Source organism: Rhinoraja longicauda, chromosome 29 (assembly GCF_053455715.1).
Source record: "Rhinoraja longicauda isolate Sanriku21f chromosome 29, sRhiLon1.1, whole genome shotgun sequence".
NCBI classification, from domain to species: Eukaryota; Metazoa; Chordata; class Chondrichthyes; order Rajiformes; family Arhynchobatidae; genus Rhinoraja; species Rhinoraja longicauda.
The window spans coordinates 19,954,601-19,972,631 of record NC_135981.1 but is presented as its reverse complement, the minus strand read 5'-3'; the positions used below and the strand labels follow the sequence as shown (position 1 = coordinate 19,972,631).

The 18,031-nt window shown below is 42.8% G+C and overlaps 1 protein-coding gene across 3 annotated transcripts in view; it reads right to left on the bottom strand.

Annotated features, from left to right (window-relative positions):
* The window catches only part of samd14 (sterile alpha motif domain containing 14), a 128,159-nt gene extending 114,037 nt beyond the window's left edge, over positions 1-14,122 (bottom strand). For 2 of the 3 annotated variants that reach the window (XM_078424589.1, XM_078424591.1), the window contains exons 1-3: positions 13,547-14,122; positions 13,276-13,328; positions 7,466-7,536 (exon numbers count right to left, since the gene is read on the bottom strand). In XM_078424589.1, the coding sequence (XP_078280715.1) occupies positions 7,466-7,508 (43 nt within the window). In that variant the 5' untranslated portion in view covers positions 7,509-7,536; positions 13,276-13,328; positions 13,547-14,122. The remainder of the gene's footprint in view (positions 1-7,465; positions 7,537-13,275; positions 13,329-13,546) is intronic. The other variant, XM_078424590.1, reaches the window with a different exon arrangement.
* Positions 14,123-18,031: the final 3,909 nt, after the last annotated feature.

The window sequence follows — 18,031 nt, the reverse complement described above, 5'->3', positions numbered from 1 at the left end:
CTGAAAGTATGTCAAAGGTTGGATAACTGTGCAGGAGAGAGACCAACATGTGGAAGCTGGAAGTGAGTCACTGTGATGGATGTTTGTGTTGGGGTCGTGTGTCCTGTGTTCTTTTCTTTTTTGCTGTGTCTTGTGACTGCTGAAATTTTGTTCGGTATTTATACCGAATGACAATAAAGTTCTGTTATGTTATGTTATGTTATGTTATGTTATATTTAGAAAGGTTATGGCACTGGAAAAAGATTTGTACTTTAAAGATTTTTTCAAATTACACCAATTTGTTTTCATTGATTGGGAAACAAGTTAATGCAATTTTCTTGCTGATACCAAATAAATAGAATAAACAGATTCCCTTTCTTTTGGGTGAAATAAACCTTTGCATTCAATGTAAAGGAACTCTTCAATTGTAACCTCCAGTGAAGATATCTGCCTTAAGGTGACAGATTTTTATCACAACTTGTAAGAAATATATCAAATGATCTTACTCAGAATATTGTGCGCAATTCTGCAAAATCAAAACATTGACAAAGGTGAAAGTAAGATTCACAAGACTGAAAGACTGAAACTACCAGGAAAAATGAGGGCAACTGTGATTCTTTTACACAGCACACTAAAGAGAAGGCTAAAAAGTCACCTGATAAAGGACTTAACTATCAAATGGTTTGTTGTTTCCAATTGTAAAATACCAACTTTGTGGGCCACAGGGATCAGATAATCACTAATAACTTTCGGAGGGATTTTAAGAGAAAACCTTCTCAATCGGGGAATGGGCAGTATGTGGTAATGTCTAGGCAAGGTTTGCAAAAACAAAATGTAATTTAAAAAAAAAAAATCACAAGAGAGAGAAAGGACCAGGAATGGACTCTCAAACGACAATTCTAGATTGCTGGAAATCTGAAATAATAGAAGAAATTCTGTAGATACTCAGCAAGTCAGACAACATGTGTGGAGACTGAAACCGAGTTAACATTTCAGGTTGGAGACACATGAACTACAGGTGCCGGAATCTTGAGCCAAAAGGTAGAGCATGCTGGGTGACCCACTGAGTTTCTCCATTCTATCATTTCAAATCAGTCAGGTTTTAAAAGAAGTTTAAAGGTAGCTGGTCTACCCCAACAACTGCTGACGACCTTCTACCGCTGCACCATAGAGAGCATCCTAACGCATGGCATCCCTGTGTGGTACCTCAGCTGCACGGAGGCAGAAAGGAAAGCTCTACAGCGGGTAGTCCATAGAGCTCAGAGGGCCATCGGAACACAGCTACCAGACTTGGAGGGCATCTAGAACACACGATGCCTCAGAAAAGCCACCAGCATCCACAAAGACTCTTCACACCCCTGCAACAGTCTGTTCGAACTCCTTCCATCGGGCAGACGATACAAGGCCTTCTACGCCCGCACCTCCAGACTCAGGAACAGCTTCATCCCCAGGGCCATAGCTGCTATGAACCGGTCCTGCTGAGCCGGATGGCCACAACGCATAGATCAACTTGCACTTTACCCTGTCTAAAAACTGTTACAATTGTTTCGTTTCGTTGGGTTGCTGTTAATTACTTAAATTATTGCATCGTATGGGAGGCGCATTCCCAATCTCGTTGTACCCCTGGGTACAATGACAATAAAGATATATTGTATTGTATTGTATTGTATTGTATTGTATTGTATTGTATTGTATTGTATTGTATTGTATTGTACAATGTGCAAAACGTTGGAGGAGGCTTAGACAGAGCAGAAATCATGAGTTGAGCTCAATACTGGGCTTCACTTTTGTATACTCCATATATTGTAATCTACTTCCAGAGTGTACTTCCAAATTCTTCACAAACTTACTACTGCACATATTAGTAATAGTTTAGTGCAATTATTTTAAAACTAAGCAATGTCACACGTATTAAAGAGAAATATAAATTATTACGGCATCTCTCATTATTAGGTGAATTAAGCTGGTATCTGGAATTTTATTTGACATATATAACCTGCTGCAAACAAACTCTGAATATAGTAATCCACACTCTGAAGCCATAGAGTTTAAGGTCAAAATCAATGAAATAAGTGCAGCTGTTGTAAACATTTGGAATGCATTGTAAACATCTAGCTTGGAGGGCGGCTGAGTGGCGCAGTTGGTCGAGCTGCTGACTCACAGAGCCAGCGACCTGGATTCAATCCTGTCTGTGAGGATTTTGCATATCGTCCCTATGACCACATCGGTTTTCTCCAAATGCTCCGGTTCCCTCCCACATCTCAAAGCCATGCAGATTTGTGGGTTAATTGGCCTCTGTAAATTGCCCCAAGTATGTAGGGAGTGGATGAGAAATAACGATAACGTAGAACTAGTGTGAGCGGGCGATCAAAGATCAGCGTGGACTCGGTGGGCTGAAGGCCTGTTCCCATGCTGTACTCTAAACTAAACGAGACTGAAGTTACCCAACAACAGGCTTTAAATGTCTACACTTAGAACATAGAACGTAGCACAGTACACCACAGGAACAGGCCCTTCAGCCCACACTGTCTGCGTTGAACATAATGTCCAGATAAACCTATCTCCTCTGCACATGATCCCTATCCCTCCATTCCCTGCTTATCCATGTGCCTAGCAGAAACCTTCTCAATGCAACTATTGAATCTGCCTCCTCCACCACCCTTGTAAGGACACATCTCAGCAGTACCTACACTTTAACACTTTCAGACTTTAGAGATACAGTGCGGAAGCAGGCCCCTTGACCCACCGAGCACGCGCCGATCACAGATTATCCCGTTCACTAACACTATCTTACACACTGGGGACAAGTTACAATTTTACCAAAGCCAATTAACCTACAAACCTTTATGTCTTTTGGAAGGTGAGAAGAAATCGGAGCACCCAGAGAAAACTCGCGCGGTCACAGGGAGAACGTACAAACTCTACAGACAGCACCCATAGTCAGGATTGAACCCAGGTCTCTGGCACTGTAAGGCTGCAGCTCTACCACTGCGTCACTGTGCCGCCCTAAAATGTACCAATTTATTGTAATTCACGGAAGTACTTTCCTCGTGTTCATTCACCACAACAGGTAGGTGCAGGTGGCAATTCTGCATTTGTAGCTCTCTGTCCAGGTTCTGAAAGGTAATTCCCTTCCCTTCATTCACATGCTTACTGTGCAAGCTTAGTACAGTTCCACTTAAATGGATTGATGCCTGCTGTCAAAGTAGATACGTGTAACAGCATTGATTGTGCATTCTATTACTTTCTGAAAATCCAACTTCCCCCTTCATTCTTTGCACAATGGGCCCCTGTTATTGATTTGCCAAATGGTCAATACTTGCTGTCTGTAATTGTGGAAATCCGAAACTGCCTGGACTCCCACCTATTTCTCCCCTCCACCCCTCTCCCCGCTCCTGCTACTTTCCTCCGTCTGGCTTCACAATCTGCAGCTCTTCAGAGCTGTCTCACACCTATTGTTCTTATCTTTGGGCTTTGTTCCAACCATCTTTCTGTCAACCCCCCCTCCCCCCAAATCCTCTGTATGTGGTATTTCCATTTTTTTTGCAAACAAGGTCATAGGTCTCACACCCAATCTCATTCTACTACATTTTACACTGAAGAAAATCCTGAGCTCTGCAAAAATGATTTCCCCAGAAGTTTTCTTTTTTTTGTATAATATTCACGTCTGCAGAAGGAAATGGAGCCAACAAACTATTAGCCTTGGTACCCTTCAGTGAGAGCTAGGCATGATATTAATCACTTTATTGAACTCTGTGACAGGTCGGTACAAATATATACCGTGCCATAGACAGCTGCCATTTTGATTCTCTCTGTGGAGAGTGAAGAGTTGCCATGGAAACCATAGTCTGGAAACTAAAGTTTCTTAAATTAATCAAGATGCCCAAATGGGGCTTTTGAAATATATGGTGCAAATAAATTTACGTATTCTCACGTCATTATGTTACAAAGCTAACATCCATTGCTAAATCCTCTGAGAGAGTAAATTATTAAATGGAGAGACTAGGGAAGTAATTACTGAATAAAGCAATTATATTGGTGGCACATCGTGAAAATTCATTTAATAGGTTAATTTAATTTACTCATTTATTAGATAGAGTGAAAACATTATAAAGTACCAAACCAATTAGATAATTGTAGCACTGTTTATAATTAGTAATAAACTGCACTTTAGTTGAAGATGGGAATAAATATCACTGAACAATTAAAATGGTTTGAAATAACCAAAACTGGTAAATAAAATAAGAAACTATTAAATTCCTAATCGGCAACATTACATAAATGATGACTCGTTTACGGAGTAACAAAAGTGCAGAATGAAGATTGTTTTAATTGGCTGTATGTATGTCACAAACATGGATGAGGTTTATATAAAAAGTTTTTTTTTAAAGTAGGACAGATTGGAATCAAAGAAGGCAACTGGCGAGAGTGAGGGGATTAGAAGCAAGTGTCAGGAACAAGGAGTATGGTTGAAGAACAAGTGGAACAGTGAGCTTTGGCAGGTAAATAACAGTGAGATCGCAGACTCTGAAATCCTGAGCCCAAAACAAAGTGCTGGAAGCATTCAGCAGCATCTTTGGATCGAGACACTTCTTCAGACTCAAAAAGTAAATCTGAAGAAGGGTTCTGACCTAAAACGTCATCTGTCAATTCTAAATAACAGTGGTCTAGATTTTAGTTTAGAGATACAGCGCGGAAACAGGCCCTTCGGCCCACCAAATCCGCACCGACCAGCGATTCCCGCTGGTGTTCTACACACACTCGGGACACATTAAATTTTTACAGAAGACAATTAAGTCTTTGGAGTGTGGGAGGAAACCGAAGATATCAGAGAAAACCCACGTAGGTCACGTGGAGAACGTACAAACTCCGTACAGACAGCACCCGTAGTCGGGATCGAACCCGGGTCTCCGGCGCTGCAAGCGCTGTAAGACAGCAACTCTACTGCTGCGCCACCATGTTGCTGAATTAAAAAGCACTGCAGGATGAGGGGGAAACTTGGGACTGCAGCTAATGCATTATGAAGCAAAAATTGAATGGGCTTCTTGAAAGAGATGTATCGACTTGACAGGAAAATAAATCCCAGAAATTTGTAGAGGTATATTTTCAGAATTTAGAACAAGTATTTAATTTAGATTTAGATAGATTTTGTGTGAACTTTTGTCACAAATATAAATTTTGCAGGTGCATTTGCTAAATATTATTCTTGCCCATAGAAACTTATTCTTTTAATTGTTAAAAATGTAGTGTAGGTGACATTCTTTACAACTGGCAACGGTATAAACAGCTGAAAGAAATCTTCTGATACATCAAATATTGTGAAAGAGGCTTTGTACAGTTTTCTTCATGTTTGCTTAGATTATTTTAGTTTAGAGATCCAGTGCGGATACAGGCCCTTCGGCCCACCGAGTCCACGCTGACCAGCGATCCCCCCACATTAACGCCATCCTACACAGACTGGGGACAATTTACACATACACCCAGCTAATTAACCTACAAACCTGAACGTCTTTGGAGTGTGGGAGGAAACCGAAAATCTCGGAGAAAGCCCACACTGTCACGGGGAGTACATACAAACTCCGTATAACAGCGCCCGTAATCAGGATGGAACCCAGGCCTCCGGCACAAAGTCCATAGTAGATCGTTGTTGAGATAGGGTGTGTTTGTTCTTGAACATGGAAGTCACGGTTCTAGGATTCTGTACTTTCTTCCTGGTGGTACCAGGCAGTGGAAAGCTTGTCCAGGGCAGTGTGAGTCTTTGATGGTATTGGCTGCTCTTTTGAGGCAACACTTTCTGTAAATCCCTTCAATGGTGGGAAAGCCACTACCTATGACAGACCGGGCAATATACACCACTTTCTGCAGCCTCCTTCGATCTTGGGTGTTCGAGTTAATGCCTTGATGCAACCATTGCATATGTTCTTCACTGTACACTTGTAGACGTTCGATAGAGTATTCAGTGACACGTCAAATCTCCTCAAACATCTGAGGATGTAGCAGTGTTGATGAGCGTTCCTTGTGGTTGCATGAAATCACTGGGCCCTGGACAGATCTCCAGAGATATGCATGATATGATTTGACTGGATGGTATGCAAACAAAGTTGTTCATTGTATCTCAATATATGTGACAATAATAAACCAATACTTTAATAAACCACAGGGTGGTGCAGCGATAGAGTTTCTGCCTTACAGCACCAGAGTCCCAGGTTCGATCCTGACTGCAGGTGCTGTCTGTTCGGAGTTTGTACGTTCACCGTGGGATCTGCACGGGTTTTCTCCAGGTGCTCTGGTTTCCTCCCACACTCCAAACACGTACAGGTTTGTAGAGTAATTGGCTTGGCATAATTGTAAATTGTCCCAACTATGTCGAGTGGTGTTAGTGGGCGTTGATCGCTGATTGGTGCAGACTCAGTGGGCCGAAGGGCCTGTTTCCACTCTGCATCTCTAACCTAAACGAAACTATTCCAATACTAATTTCTATGAGGATCCATAGAAATTTCCCACTAGGTTCACAATGGGACATACTACTCCTTGGTATCTTTTAAGGGCTGGAGCAAGATAAAATGGGGTACCACTAGACAACTAGAAATCTGCTTCAAAAACACAGCGAGATCAGAACTTAAACTCTGTCATGAATTACACACATTCTAGCTCCTGTGTGGTTATTTGCAATTGTAGAAGAAATGTTATGTTTTAGAAATTACTGCCTTTACTTCTTCAAGCGCAGGCTTAGGTTTAGGTTTATTATTATAGTCACATGTACCGAGGCACAGTGGAAAGATCTGTTCTGCATGCTATCCAAACAGATTAGATGTGCCATACATAGATACAACCAGTTCAAACTCAGATACAATAGACGGAGCAAAGGGGAAGTTGCAGAATATAGTTCTCAGCATTGTAGTCCATCAGTTCTTCGACAAAGTCTTACAGGTAGGTCCTCAATGGGGTGGAGGTGAATAATGGAGCTGAAGATGCTGTTCCTGAGTCTGGTGTTCCAGTTGCTTAATAAATCTGATACAATTATTTATTGGGTAACACTAGAAGTCTAATGTAGAAATACTCAGCTGTTCAGGCAGCATTAGAGTTAATGTTTCAGGCCAGAGACCCAAGTTAAAATTGACAAAAGGCCATCAACTTTGACTCAGATTCTCTCTCCACAGGTGCTGCCCGACCAGCTGAGAGTTTCCAGTATTATCTCTTTGCATTTCTGATAACAGTATTTTAATTTTTGGATTGGTTCTTAAAGTTTCCATGTTTTAGTGACAAAATAGTTTTCAGTGTTAAGAGATAAACAATTAAGGACATTCTCGTCGACCGTTGTTGAGAAAACCTAAATTCCAGAGCAGTGCCCTTCTCTGACCCTGACGTTCTGACCCTGTTCTTTCCAGGTTTGAGTACAGATGTTCCCTGATTTACGATGCTTCAACTTGCGATATTTCGACTTTCTGGCCGCGTGATCAGGTGTATTAAATGCATTTCGACTTACAATTTTTTCGGTTTGCGATTGTTTTCTCGGAACGGAGCCCCATCGTGAGCTGGGGAGCACCTGAACTCACACTGCGGTTAGGTGGAAACAAGAGATGGGAAAGTTCAGCATTGATGGATCCTCGTTAGTTTGGTTTAGTTTAGTTTAGAGATACAGCATAGAAACAGGCCCTTCAGCCCACTGAGTCCATGCTGACCAACAATCACCCATACATTAGTTATATCTGACACAGTAGGAACAATTTACAGAAACCAATTCACCTTCAAACCTGCCCATCTTTGGGATGTGGAAGGAAATCGGAGCATCCAGAGAAAACTCATGTGATTATAGGGAAAACGTACAACCTACGTACAGCGAGCACCTGTAGTCAGGACCCGGGTCTCTGCCGCTGTAAGGCAGCAACTCTACCACTGCACCACCTTGAATTCACTTTGGATTTTCCCCAGTTATGATGAAACAATACATGGTTAACAGTTCAACAGTTCAACAGAGCTTTATTTGTCATTCGGTACCAAGGTACCGAACGAAACTACATAGCAGTCACACACAAGAAAGAACACAAGACACATAACCCCAACACAAACGTCCATCACAGTGACTCCAAACACCCCCTCACTGTGATGGAGGCAACAAAACTTCCAGTGGTGATTACGTAAGCGAATCACCACTTTACAACATTGCAAGAAGGGTTATGGCACACAAATACAAAGAAAGTGGATTGTATCTATTGTTGGTGTGTTGATATATGCCTTTGTTTTGAACCAATGCCCAGTTTGGTACCTGATGAAAAATTGTAAAGTTGCCCAATATCCAGAGTGAAGCAGCATTAGGTTCAGATACAGATACAAGTGCCAACATTCAACCTGCACGATTCCTGACAAGATCCCGGCCAGTATTGTGGTGTGTGGGAACCAGGCCAGGACTTTAGCTCCTGAAGCCAGATTCTCCATGGCAACAATGCGAACTTTGACCCCCCCCCACAGAGGAAACAGGGACTTCAAACATGGAGAGGGTCCAGAGGAGGTTGATCCCATATGTTAACATATGATGAGCATTTGACGGCAATGGGCATGTACTCACTGGAGTTTAGAAGGATGAGGGGGGATCTCATTGTAACTTACCAAATAGTGAAAGGCCTGGATAGAGTGGATACAGAGAGGATATTTCCACTAGTCGGAGAGTCTTGGACCAGAGGCCATAGAATAAAAAGATGTACCTTTAGAAAGATGACGAGGAATTTCTTAACGAGGTTGGTAAATCTGTGGAATCATTGCCACAGAAGCCTGTGGAGGCCAAGTGGATGAATACTTTTAGGACAGAGATTCACAGATTCTTAATTAGTACGGGTGTCAGGGATTATGGGGTGTAGCCATTAGAACGGGGTGAGTGGGAAAGATAGATCAGATGTGATTGAATGGCATAGTAGACGATGGGCTGAATGGCCTAATTCTGCTCCTATAATTTACGAACTTCAAAGAGAAGGGGCAACACCCTCTTGAAGAGACGCACAGGTTGAGGTCAGAGAGATATAGGCCAGGAGCTCATCCCATGTGGGAAAGGGAGTCAGGAAACTCAGCAGGCCCACCTTGGGAAGAGACAATGAACTGCAGATGCTGGTTTATGTCAAAGATAAACACAAAGTGCTGGAGTAACTCAGCGGATCAGGCAGAATCTCTGGAGAAATAGGATAGGTGATGTCGGATGAATACTTTTAGGACAGAGATGAACAGATTCTTAATTAGTACGGGTGTCAGGGGTTATGGGGTGAAGCCATGAGAACGGGGTGAGTGGGAAAGATAGATCAGATGTGATTGAATGGCATAGTAGATGATGGGCTGAATGGCCTAATTATGGTCGGACCACTTCAGACTGAAGGAGAGTCCCAAGCAGAAACATCACCTATCCTTTTTCTCCAGAGATGCTGCCTGGCCCATTGAGTTACTCCAGCACTTTATGTGTTTCTACCATGGGAACAGCCTGGAAATGTTTGGCTTTAATAATCTGCTTCAGTGAGAACCTCCACATAACAGAGCGACGCAGTGAGACATGTAATGAACAGGTAGGGTAGACAGGCAGAACCTGGGTCCCATGGTGGAGATGCCAAAGACGAGAGGTTTTAGATTTAAAGTGAGAGGGGCAAACTTTAAACGAGATGTGCAGGATGCGATTGCTCTGGAAAGGCCGCAGAGAAGATTCACCAGCCTTGAATTGTTGCCGCAAACCCATCTCCAAACCTCTAGACCTGAAACTCAGCATCCCCATCGGCAACTGGATTGTCAACCCTCTGACTCATAAAGCACAAGCACCGAGCATTGGTGACAACCATCCTCCACGATAATTCCCAAACCTGGTGGCCCTTAAGGATGCATTCTCACCCCTTTACTATACTCCTTACACACTAACGACTGGGCAGCCAAATCTTGCTCTATCGACTATGTTCAGGTCTCCATTTACAGGTGTGCAGATGACACCACAGTAGTGGGCCGGATCTCAAACACTGACAAGACAGAGTACAGGAAAGAGATAGAGACCTGAGTAACATGGTGGAAGGAAAGGAAACTCTCCTCCGATATCAGCAAAACAGCAGAGTAGTTATTCGACTTCAGGAAGTGGAGTGGAGTACACATCCCATTCTGAGGTGGAGATGGTGAGAGATTCACATCTCTAGGTGTAAATATCACCAACAATGTTTCCTTGTCCAACCACAATGATGTTACAGTGAAGAATTATTCACAAAATGCTGGAGTAACTCAGCAGGTCAGGCAGCATCTCGGGAGAGAAGGAATGGGTGCCGTTTCGGGTCGAGACCCTTCTTCAGACTGATGTCAGGGGGGGGCGGAACAAAGGAAGGATATAGGTGGAGACAGGAAGATAGAGGGAGATCTGGGAAGGAGGAGGGGAAGAGAGGGATAGAGGAACTATCTAAAGTTGGAGAAGTCGATGTTCATACCACTGGGCTGCAAGCTGCCCAGGCGAAATATGAGGTGCTGTTCCTCCAATTTCCGGTGGGCCTCACTATGGCACTGGAGGAGGCCCATGACAGAAAGGTCAGACTGGGAATGGGAGGGGGAGTTGAAGTGCTCGGCCACCGGGAGATCAGTTTGGTCAATGCGGACCGAGCGCAGGTGTTGAGCGAAGCGATCGCCGAGCCTGCGCTTGGTTTCGCCGATGTAAATAGGTTCAATGCGGACCTACATCGTCAGAAGACTGAGAAAATGTTGCATGTTTCCAACACCTTACCAATTTATACAGAAGGGCACTGAAAGCATCCTGTCGGGATGCATTACAACTGCTCGGCCCAAGACAGCAAGAAATTGCAGAGAGATGTGAATGCAACCCGATCCTTACACTAAGGACGGATTCCTGATCTCCAAATCTGCCTGGTTGGGGCCCTTTGTGCTGCACGGTGGCGCAGCGGTAGAGTTGCTGCCTTACAGCGCCAGAGACACGAGTTTGATCCTGACGATGGGTGCTGTCTGTACGGAGTTTGTTTGTTCTCCTCGTGACCGCGTGGGTTTCCTCCCACATTCCAAAGACGTACAGGTTTGTAGGTTAATTGGCTTCAATAAAAATTGTAAATTATCCCAGGTGTGTAGGATAGTGCTAGTGTACGGGGATCAACGGTCGGTGCGGACTCAGTGGGCCGAAGGGCCTGTTTCCGCAATGTGTCTCTAATCTAAACTAAACTAAACTTCATGCTGCCTCAGGAAAACAGCCAATATAATCATGGACCACTAATAACCTGGTTATTCTCCCTTTCTCCCCTCTCCCATTGGGCAGAAGATACAAAAGCTTGACACCACGTGCCACCTGATTCAAGAACAGCTTCTTTCTCGCTGTTATCAGACTGAGGATAAATTCCTGATCTCCTTATCTACCTGGTTATGGCGCTTGCATCTTTTTTTAATCTGTTCTTTCTTTGTAACCATAACACTCTATTCTGCACAAAATGCTGGAGTAACTCAGCAGGTCAGGCAGCATCTCGGGAGAGAAGGAATGGGTGACGTTTCGGGTCGAGGGTCTCGACCCGAAACATCACCCATTCCTTCTCTCCTGAGATGCTGCCTGACCTGTTGAGTTACTCCAGCATTTTGTGAATAAATCGATTTGTACCAGCATCTGCAGTTATTTTCTTATTCTTACACTCTATTCTGCAGTTAGCTACTTTTTCGCAGAATAAGCTGCCAAGTGGTGGAAATGCAATTAATTAGCTGAGCTTGCACTTCCACACAGTTGTGGCGTTTGGTTGTTTTTGAGAGAAATGCTGGAAGGAAACTGTACTTACAGTGGAGTTTCACAGGTCGAACATTTGTATGGTTTTACATATCGTGGATGGAATCTGTTCTAGATTCCAAGGCTTGCGAATTAATGCTACTGATAACCACCAAAATATGAACTACAGGATATCCTACCAGCTGCTAAAGTCACACCGGCATTTGTTCTGCGCTAGAATATATTGCATTGTGTTGTCCAATGCAGTATCTGCAAATTGTTATGGTGGGTCATAAACCATCTGATAAATATGCAAAACATTTGGGGTTTTTTTTGTTTCTAAATTCCAAAGCAGAAACGGCAACATGAGGAAGTGGCAACACTCTCATTACCTCGCGTAGAATAAGTTGCAAAATAGTTAATAAGCAATGCTCTTCATACGCTAGGTAATTTGCTTCTCCGTTGGAAAGACATCAGATATCGATACATTCAGCTAATATTCTGGGAAATAGCCAAACTCAATTTAGTTTGGTTTTGATGGGAGTAATCTCACATTCACTGTCCAGATAATTACTCAAAGTCAGCCGCAGGACCACGTTTAAATGAAGGTGATCTTTTCAATACAGAATCCCCTTAAAAGGGTCAAGCCAGTCATTCAAGAGGGTGCAACAGACCATGTTTTTAAAGAGCCACAGATTGGATCAAGACCTATTCAATAAACAACAGGGTTTATTCATTTTAAAACCATGAATTAATCACATTCCTTTAAACGTTTTCTTCTTCTTTCCAGCAACATATACCAATTTTAAAATATATATATATATATATATATATACACACACACACACTCATACATAAACTGGAAAACAAAACTGGAACTAAAATATTCTGGTGATTGATTGTAATGTGTGGCTTGGTTTGATCTATTCTGTGTGATGTTTTCTCTATACATGCACATATATAGCCCATTAACTGTGTGGTGGCGGCTAATGAGAGACTTTCTTTTCATTAAAGATTTAAGAGCCCTTGTTGCAATCAAATTAACAACAGGACTGTAACAAAGGCTATTTCATGATAAACAATATTGTGTTACAGCCAAAGGACTCGCCGGTGAGTTGGAGGCAGGTTTGTGTGGGGGGTGATTACACATTCTCCATCCCCAATAAAGTTCCTTTCCACGTTCAATAAGACAGAGCACAATTTCATCAGGACCCAATGCTTAAAATCAGGTCGTGACTCTCACTGCGAACACACTTACAAATATAAGGAGGTACTCCTCTTAAAGTATTCTTCTTCCTTAATCTTGTCATGACTGATTTCCTCCTTCAAAGAAACATTTGCACGCTGTTGTTTATTTTTGAAACACCAATCAGAGATTACTTTCTTTTAGGATTGCCCTGGACTGTTAAGAATTGCTTGTCTCGCACTCTCATGTTGAAAACTGATTAAATTATTGATTACATTGATTGATTGAGCAAATTGACATCAAAGGGTCAGGATGCAAAAGCAGAAAGAAGCCTCTGAATAAGAATTTGGACTGCCGAGCTTTCAATAAATGGTTAAAGACTCAGTTAAAATGTAGATTAGCATCTACTTACCGAAAACCTCGTCTTCATCTCCTGTTTTTTTTGTAGACATGATGCAGCTGGGACTGTGGGCAGGAAAAGCAGGCCATCAGATAAGGGGTTTATTTTTGGCCTAACATACAGGGCCAACTAAAATAATCAGTACAACTCCACTCCAGAACAGCGACAAAGCATTGCCTGCCAGCTCCGAGCTGTTATTGGGAGTGGAAGGGAGAGGATGCAAGGGGTGGGGGTGGGGGTGGGTGGTGGGAAGAAGAAAGAACAATGATTAATCAGAACTTACCTGAGGACGACTCACGGCATCTTAATCACAGCATCTCCCCACAACAGTACTCAGTTGGTTAGAATGTTTCCCCTCTGGCAAGATACCGTCCATCCGCGGGTTGCGAGGGATGTTTGCAGTTCATTCGGGCGGGAGCACCTCAGCCAGCTTGATTAAAGCAGGGATGGGTGCCTCGATGCATTCAGAATGGGATGGGTCCAGGCTCCAGATGGGAGGAGGACGGTAACAGCCCAGAAGAGCTTGCTCCTTTGCCGTGATAAGTCATTAATAAACACTGCTGCTCCCGGACTGTCACATCATGAATGCTATAGTCCCTCGAGTGCCACTAAGAGTCATTCAGTTTTCGGTGATGCATTATTTTTGTCACTGTACCGGAGACGACGATACCGGACCCTGATCTGCTGAAGTCAGTATTGCAGAAGCTCCTTCTCTTCTCCTCCCCGAAGAGAAGCACTGTATTATTCAGCGATGATTACGAAAGAAGGCTTCAGCCGGTTGCCAGCCACACATGATGTTTCCACAGCCAGATTTCAAACAGAGGCAGGTATTCCTGACAGATATGCTGCTACATGTCCGATGCCTGGCTTTTTCAGAATGGCAACTTGTTCACAGTGTAGATCATAATTGCAATTGGATGCTTCACTGCTTCTGGGTCCCGGGCAAATCCACTTTAACCCTTTCCACCCCTCTTCACACAAGTAACCACAGTATGCGTTCCAAACTCCAAATGTTGTCAGCACACCTAGAAATAGGAAGCTATCATACAATAATTGAAGATCCAAAACATTTAGTTTCTGCGCAAAATAGTTACAAGTAATCATTATTAATTTTTACATTCTTCTTTAATTACGTTCTGGGCCAGAGTTTTGGCAAACAGATATATATTGACAAACAATCAGAGGGATATATATATCTCCCCCTCTGACTTTACATTTCACGCCTCTTCTCCCCTTATCTGGCAGCTTTTTGGCTCCTTATTATCTCTAGTCTTTGTCATTTGCTCCACCCCTCTGACAATCAAACACCCCTCATCTCCATCCACCTATCATTTGCCAGGCTTTGTCCCACTCCCATCTCTTTTTCCAGCCCCCCCCCCCATTACAATCAGTCTGATGAAGAGTCCCCAACCCTTGTTATCTCTCCATTCCCTCCACAGATGCTACCTGGCCAGATGAGATACTCCAACACACTCTGCTTTGTTCAGCATTTGCTAATCTTTTGATTGCTGTTAACAACCTATCAATAGTTAGTGGACATTATGTAATGTCTGTGGGAAATGGCACACAGTTGACAATCACTGTTCGGCTTGATAAGCCTCACCCTTCCCAGCTCTGTTACGACTGTCAGTTGCCAATCCACCTTCTTTGCTCCATCAGATTTTACAAGTCTTTCTGGTCTGAACATCTTTCAAAGCTGTTCATGCACATCACTTGAAAGTGAGTTTGTTTCACAAGAAACCTGGATGGACCAGTCATCATTTCCACAATATTGTGATGGTGAAAGACTAAACGGACTTCTCATCCTTATATTGCAATTGAGAAAAAGTTTACTGACCTATTTTTGGTTAAAAGGCACAAATAGTGCATTGTCTGAAGAAGGGTCCCAACCTCAATGTCCACAGTTTGATGTTCACTTCATCAAGGCTTTGATGTTTGATGTTCACTTCATCATTTTAAAATGTCACATGAATTATGTTTAGGAATTAGCGATTGTACCTTCCATACTTAATGAGTCTCCTGAATAGCAGTGATTTACCAATAAAGAATGGCTGGTTGGGCAACATATTTAACTGAAAAGGACACAAAGTGCTGGACAATTCAGCAGGCCAGGCAGAATCTCTGGATATAGTGCATTCAGAAAGTATTCAGACCCCTTCACATTTTCCACATTTTGCTACATTACAGCCTTATTTTAAAAAACGGATTAAATTCGTTTTTATCATCAATCTACACACAATACCCCATAATAAAAAAGTGAAAACAGATGTTTAGAAATTTTTGCAATGTAATTAAACAGAAATAACTGAAATATCACATTTACATAAATATTCAGACCCTTTCCTATGACACTCAAAATTGAGCTTATGTTCATCCTGTTTCCATTGATTGTCCTTGAGATGTTTCTACAATTTGATTGGAATCCACCAGAGGTAAATTAAATTGATTGGACATGATTTGGAAAGGCACACACCAGTCTATATAAGGTCCTACAGTTGACAGTGCATGTCAGAGCAAAAACCAAGCCATGAAGACGAAGGAATTGTCTGTAGACCTCCGAGACAGGACTGTGTCGAGACACAGATCTGGGGAAGGGTATAAAACAATTTCTGCAGCATTGCAGGTCCCGAAGAGCACAGTGGCCTCCGTCATTCTTAAATGGAAGAACTTTGGAACCACCAGGACTCTTCATAGAGCTGGCCGCCCGGCCAAACTGAGCAACCGGGGGAGAAGGGCCTTGGTCAGGGAGGTGACCAAGAACCCGATGGTCACTCTGACAGAGCTCCAGAGTTCCTCTGTGTAAATGGGAGAATCTTCCAGATGGAGAACTAAATCTGCAGCACTCCACCAATCAGGCCTTTATGGTAGAGTGGCCATACGGAAGCCACTCCTCAGTAAAAGGCAGATGACAGCCTGCTTGGAGTTTGCCAAAAGGCACCTAAAGGACTCTCAGACCATGAGAAACAAGATTCTCTGGTCTGATGAAACCAAGATTGAACTCTTTGGCCTGAATGCCAAGCAGCACCACTCATCACCTGGCCAATACCATACCTACAGTGAAGCATGGTGGTGGCAACATCATGCTGTGGGGATGTTTTTCAGTGGCAGGAACTGGGAGAATAGTCAGGATCGAGGGAAAGATGAACGGAGCAAAGTACAGAGAGATCCTTGAAGAAAACCTGTTCCAGAGCGTTCTGAACCTCAGACTGGGGCGGAGGTTCACCTTCCAACAGAACAATGACCCTAAGTACACAGCCAAGACAACTCAGGAGTGGCTTTGTGACAAGTCTGTGAATGTCCTTGAATGGCCCAGCCAGAGCCCAGACTTGAACCCGATCGAACATCCCTGGAAGAACCTGAAAATAGCTGTGCATCAACGCTCCCCATCCAACCTGACAGAACTTGAGAGGATCTGCAGAGAAGAATGGGAGAAATTACCCAAATAGAGGTGTGCCAAGCTTGTAGCGTCATACCCAAGAAGACTTGAGGCTGTAATCGCTGCCAAAGGTGCCTCAACAAAGTACTGAGTAAAGGGTCTGAATACTTATGTAAATGTGATATTTCAGTTATTTCTTTTTTATTACCTTGCAAACATTTCTAAACATCTGTTTTCACTTTTTTATTATGGGGTATTGTGTGTAGATTGATGATTAAAAAGATGAATTTAATCCATTTTAAAATAAGGCTGTAATGTAGCAAAATGTGGAAAAAGTGAAGGGGTCTGAATACTTTCTGAATGCACTGTAGGTGATGTTTTGGGTTGGGATCCTTCTTCTAAATGCCCAGGCAGCTGATGAGCTTTATCTTAATCACATTACCACTGAATGGTGCGGAGGTCAAAACATCAATGAGGAAGTCGCAGAAGAGAATTAAAATTAATGATATTTTTAAATGTTAAAGTTCATACTTTGTATAAAGTTTATGCAAAGTTAATTGTTCTGTTGTTGGTACAAATGTCAATTAAATGCTCCTGACATTCTCTTGCCAATTTCTTTCCATTGTTTCTATGGTGTTACTTGACAATTTTAATAAATTAATTTATTGCCCGTTATTCCCTGAAAGTGGCAACATAATGAAATAAAATGGCAAAGAATATGGCATGCTTATTATTTATTCATGCATCATTGGTCAGGGGCATTGAGTACAGTAGAAGAGTCAGGAAGTAGTATTGCAGCATGATAGGCCTTTGGTTATCCTGCATTTGGAGTTGTGGTCACCACATTACAGGAAGGATGGGGAAGCTATGAAGAACGTGCAGAGGAGGTTGACCACAATAATGCCTGGGCTATTAGCTAGAAGGATTGTTTTCACTGGAGCGTTAGAAGTTATGGGGAGACATGATAGAGGTATGACATTTTGACAGGCATAAGATACGGTAGACATTCAGAACCTCTTTCCCAGGGTGGGCATAACTTGAAGTTGAGAGGGGTTAAGTTTAAAAAGAAGATGTGGGGATCCAATTTTTTTTACACGGAGAGTGATCTGTGCCTGGAAAGCACTGCCAGGAGTGATGGTGGAAGCAGAAACATTAGTGATGATTACGGGGCTTTTTGATGAGCACTTGGATATGCAGGGATTGGAGGGTGTAAGAAGGAAATGCAGACGCTGTTTTAAACCGATGATAGACACAAAATGCTGGAGTAACTCAATGGGACAGGCAGCATCTCTGGAGAGAAGGAATGGGTGACTTATTGGGTCGAGACCCTTCTTCAGACGATTGGAGGGGTATGGATCATGTGCAGGCAAAGGACATTAGTTTATCTTGGAG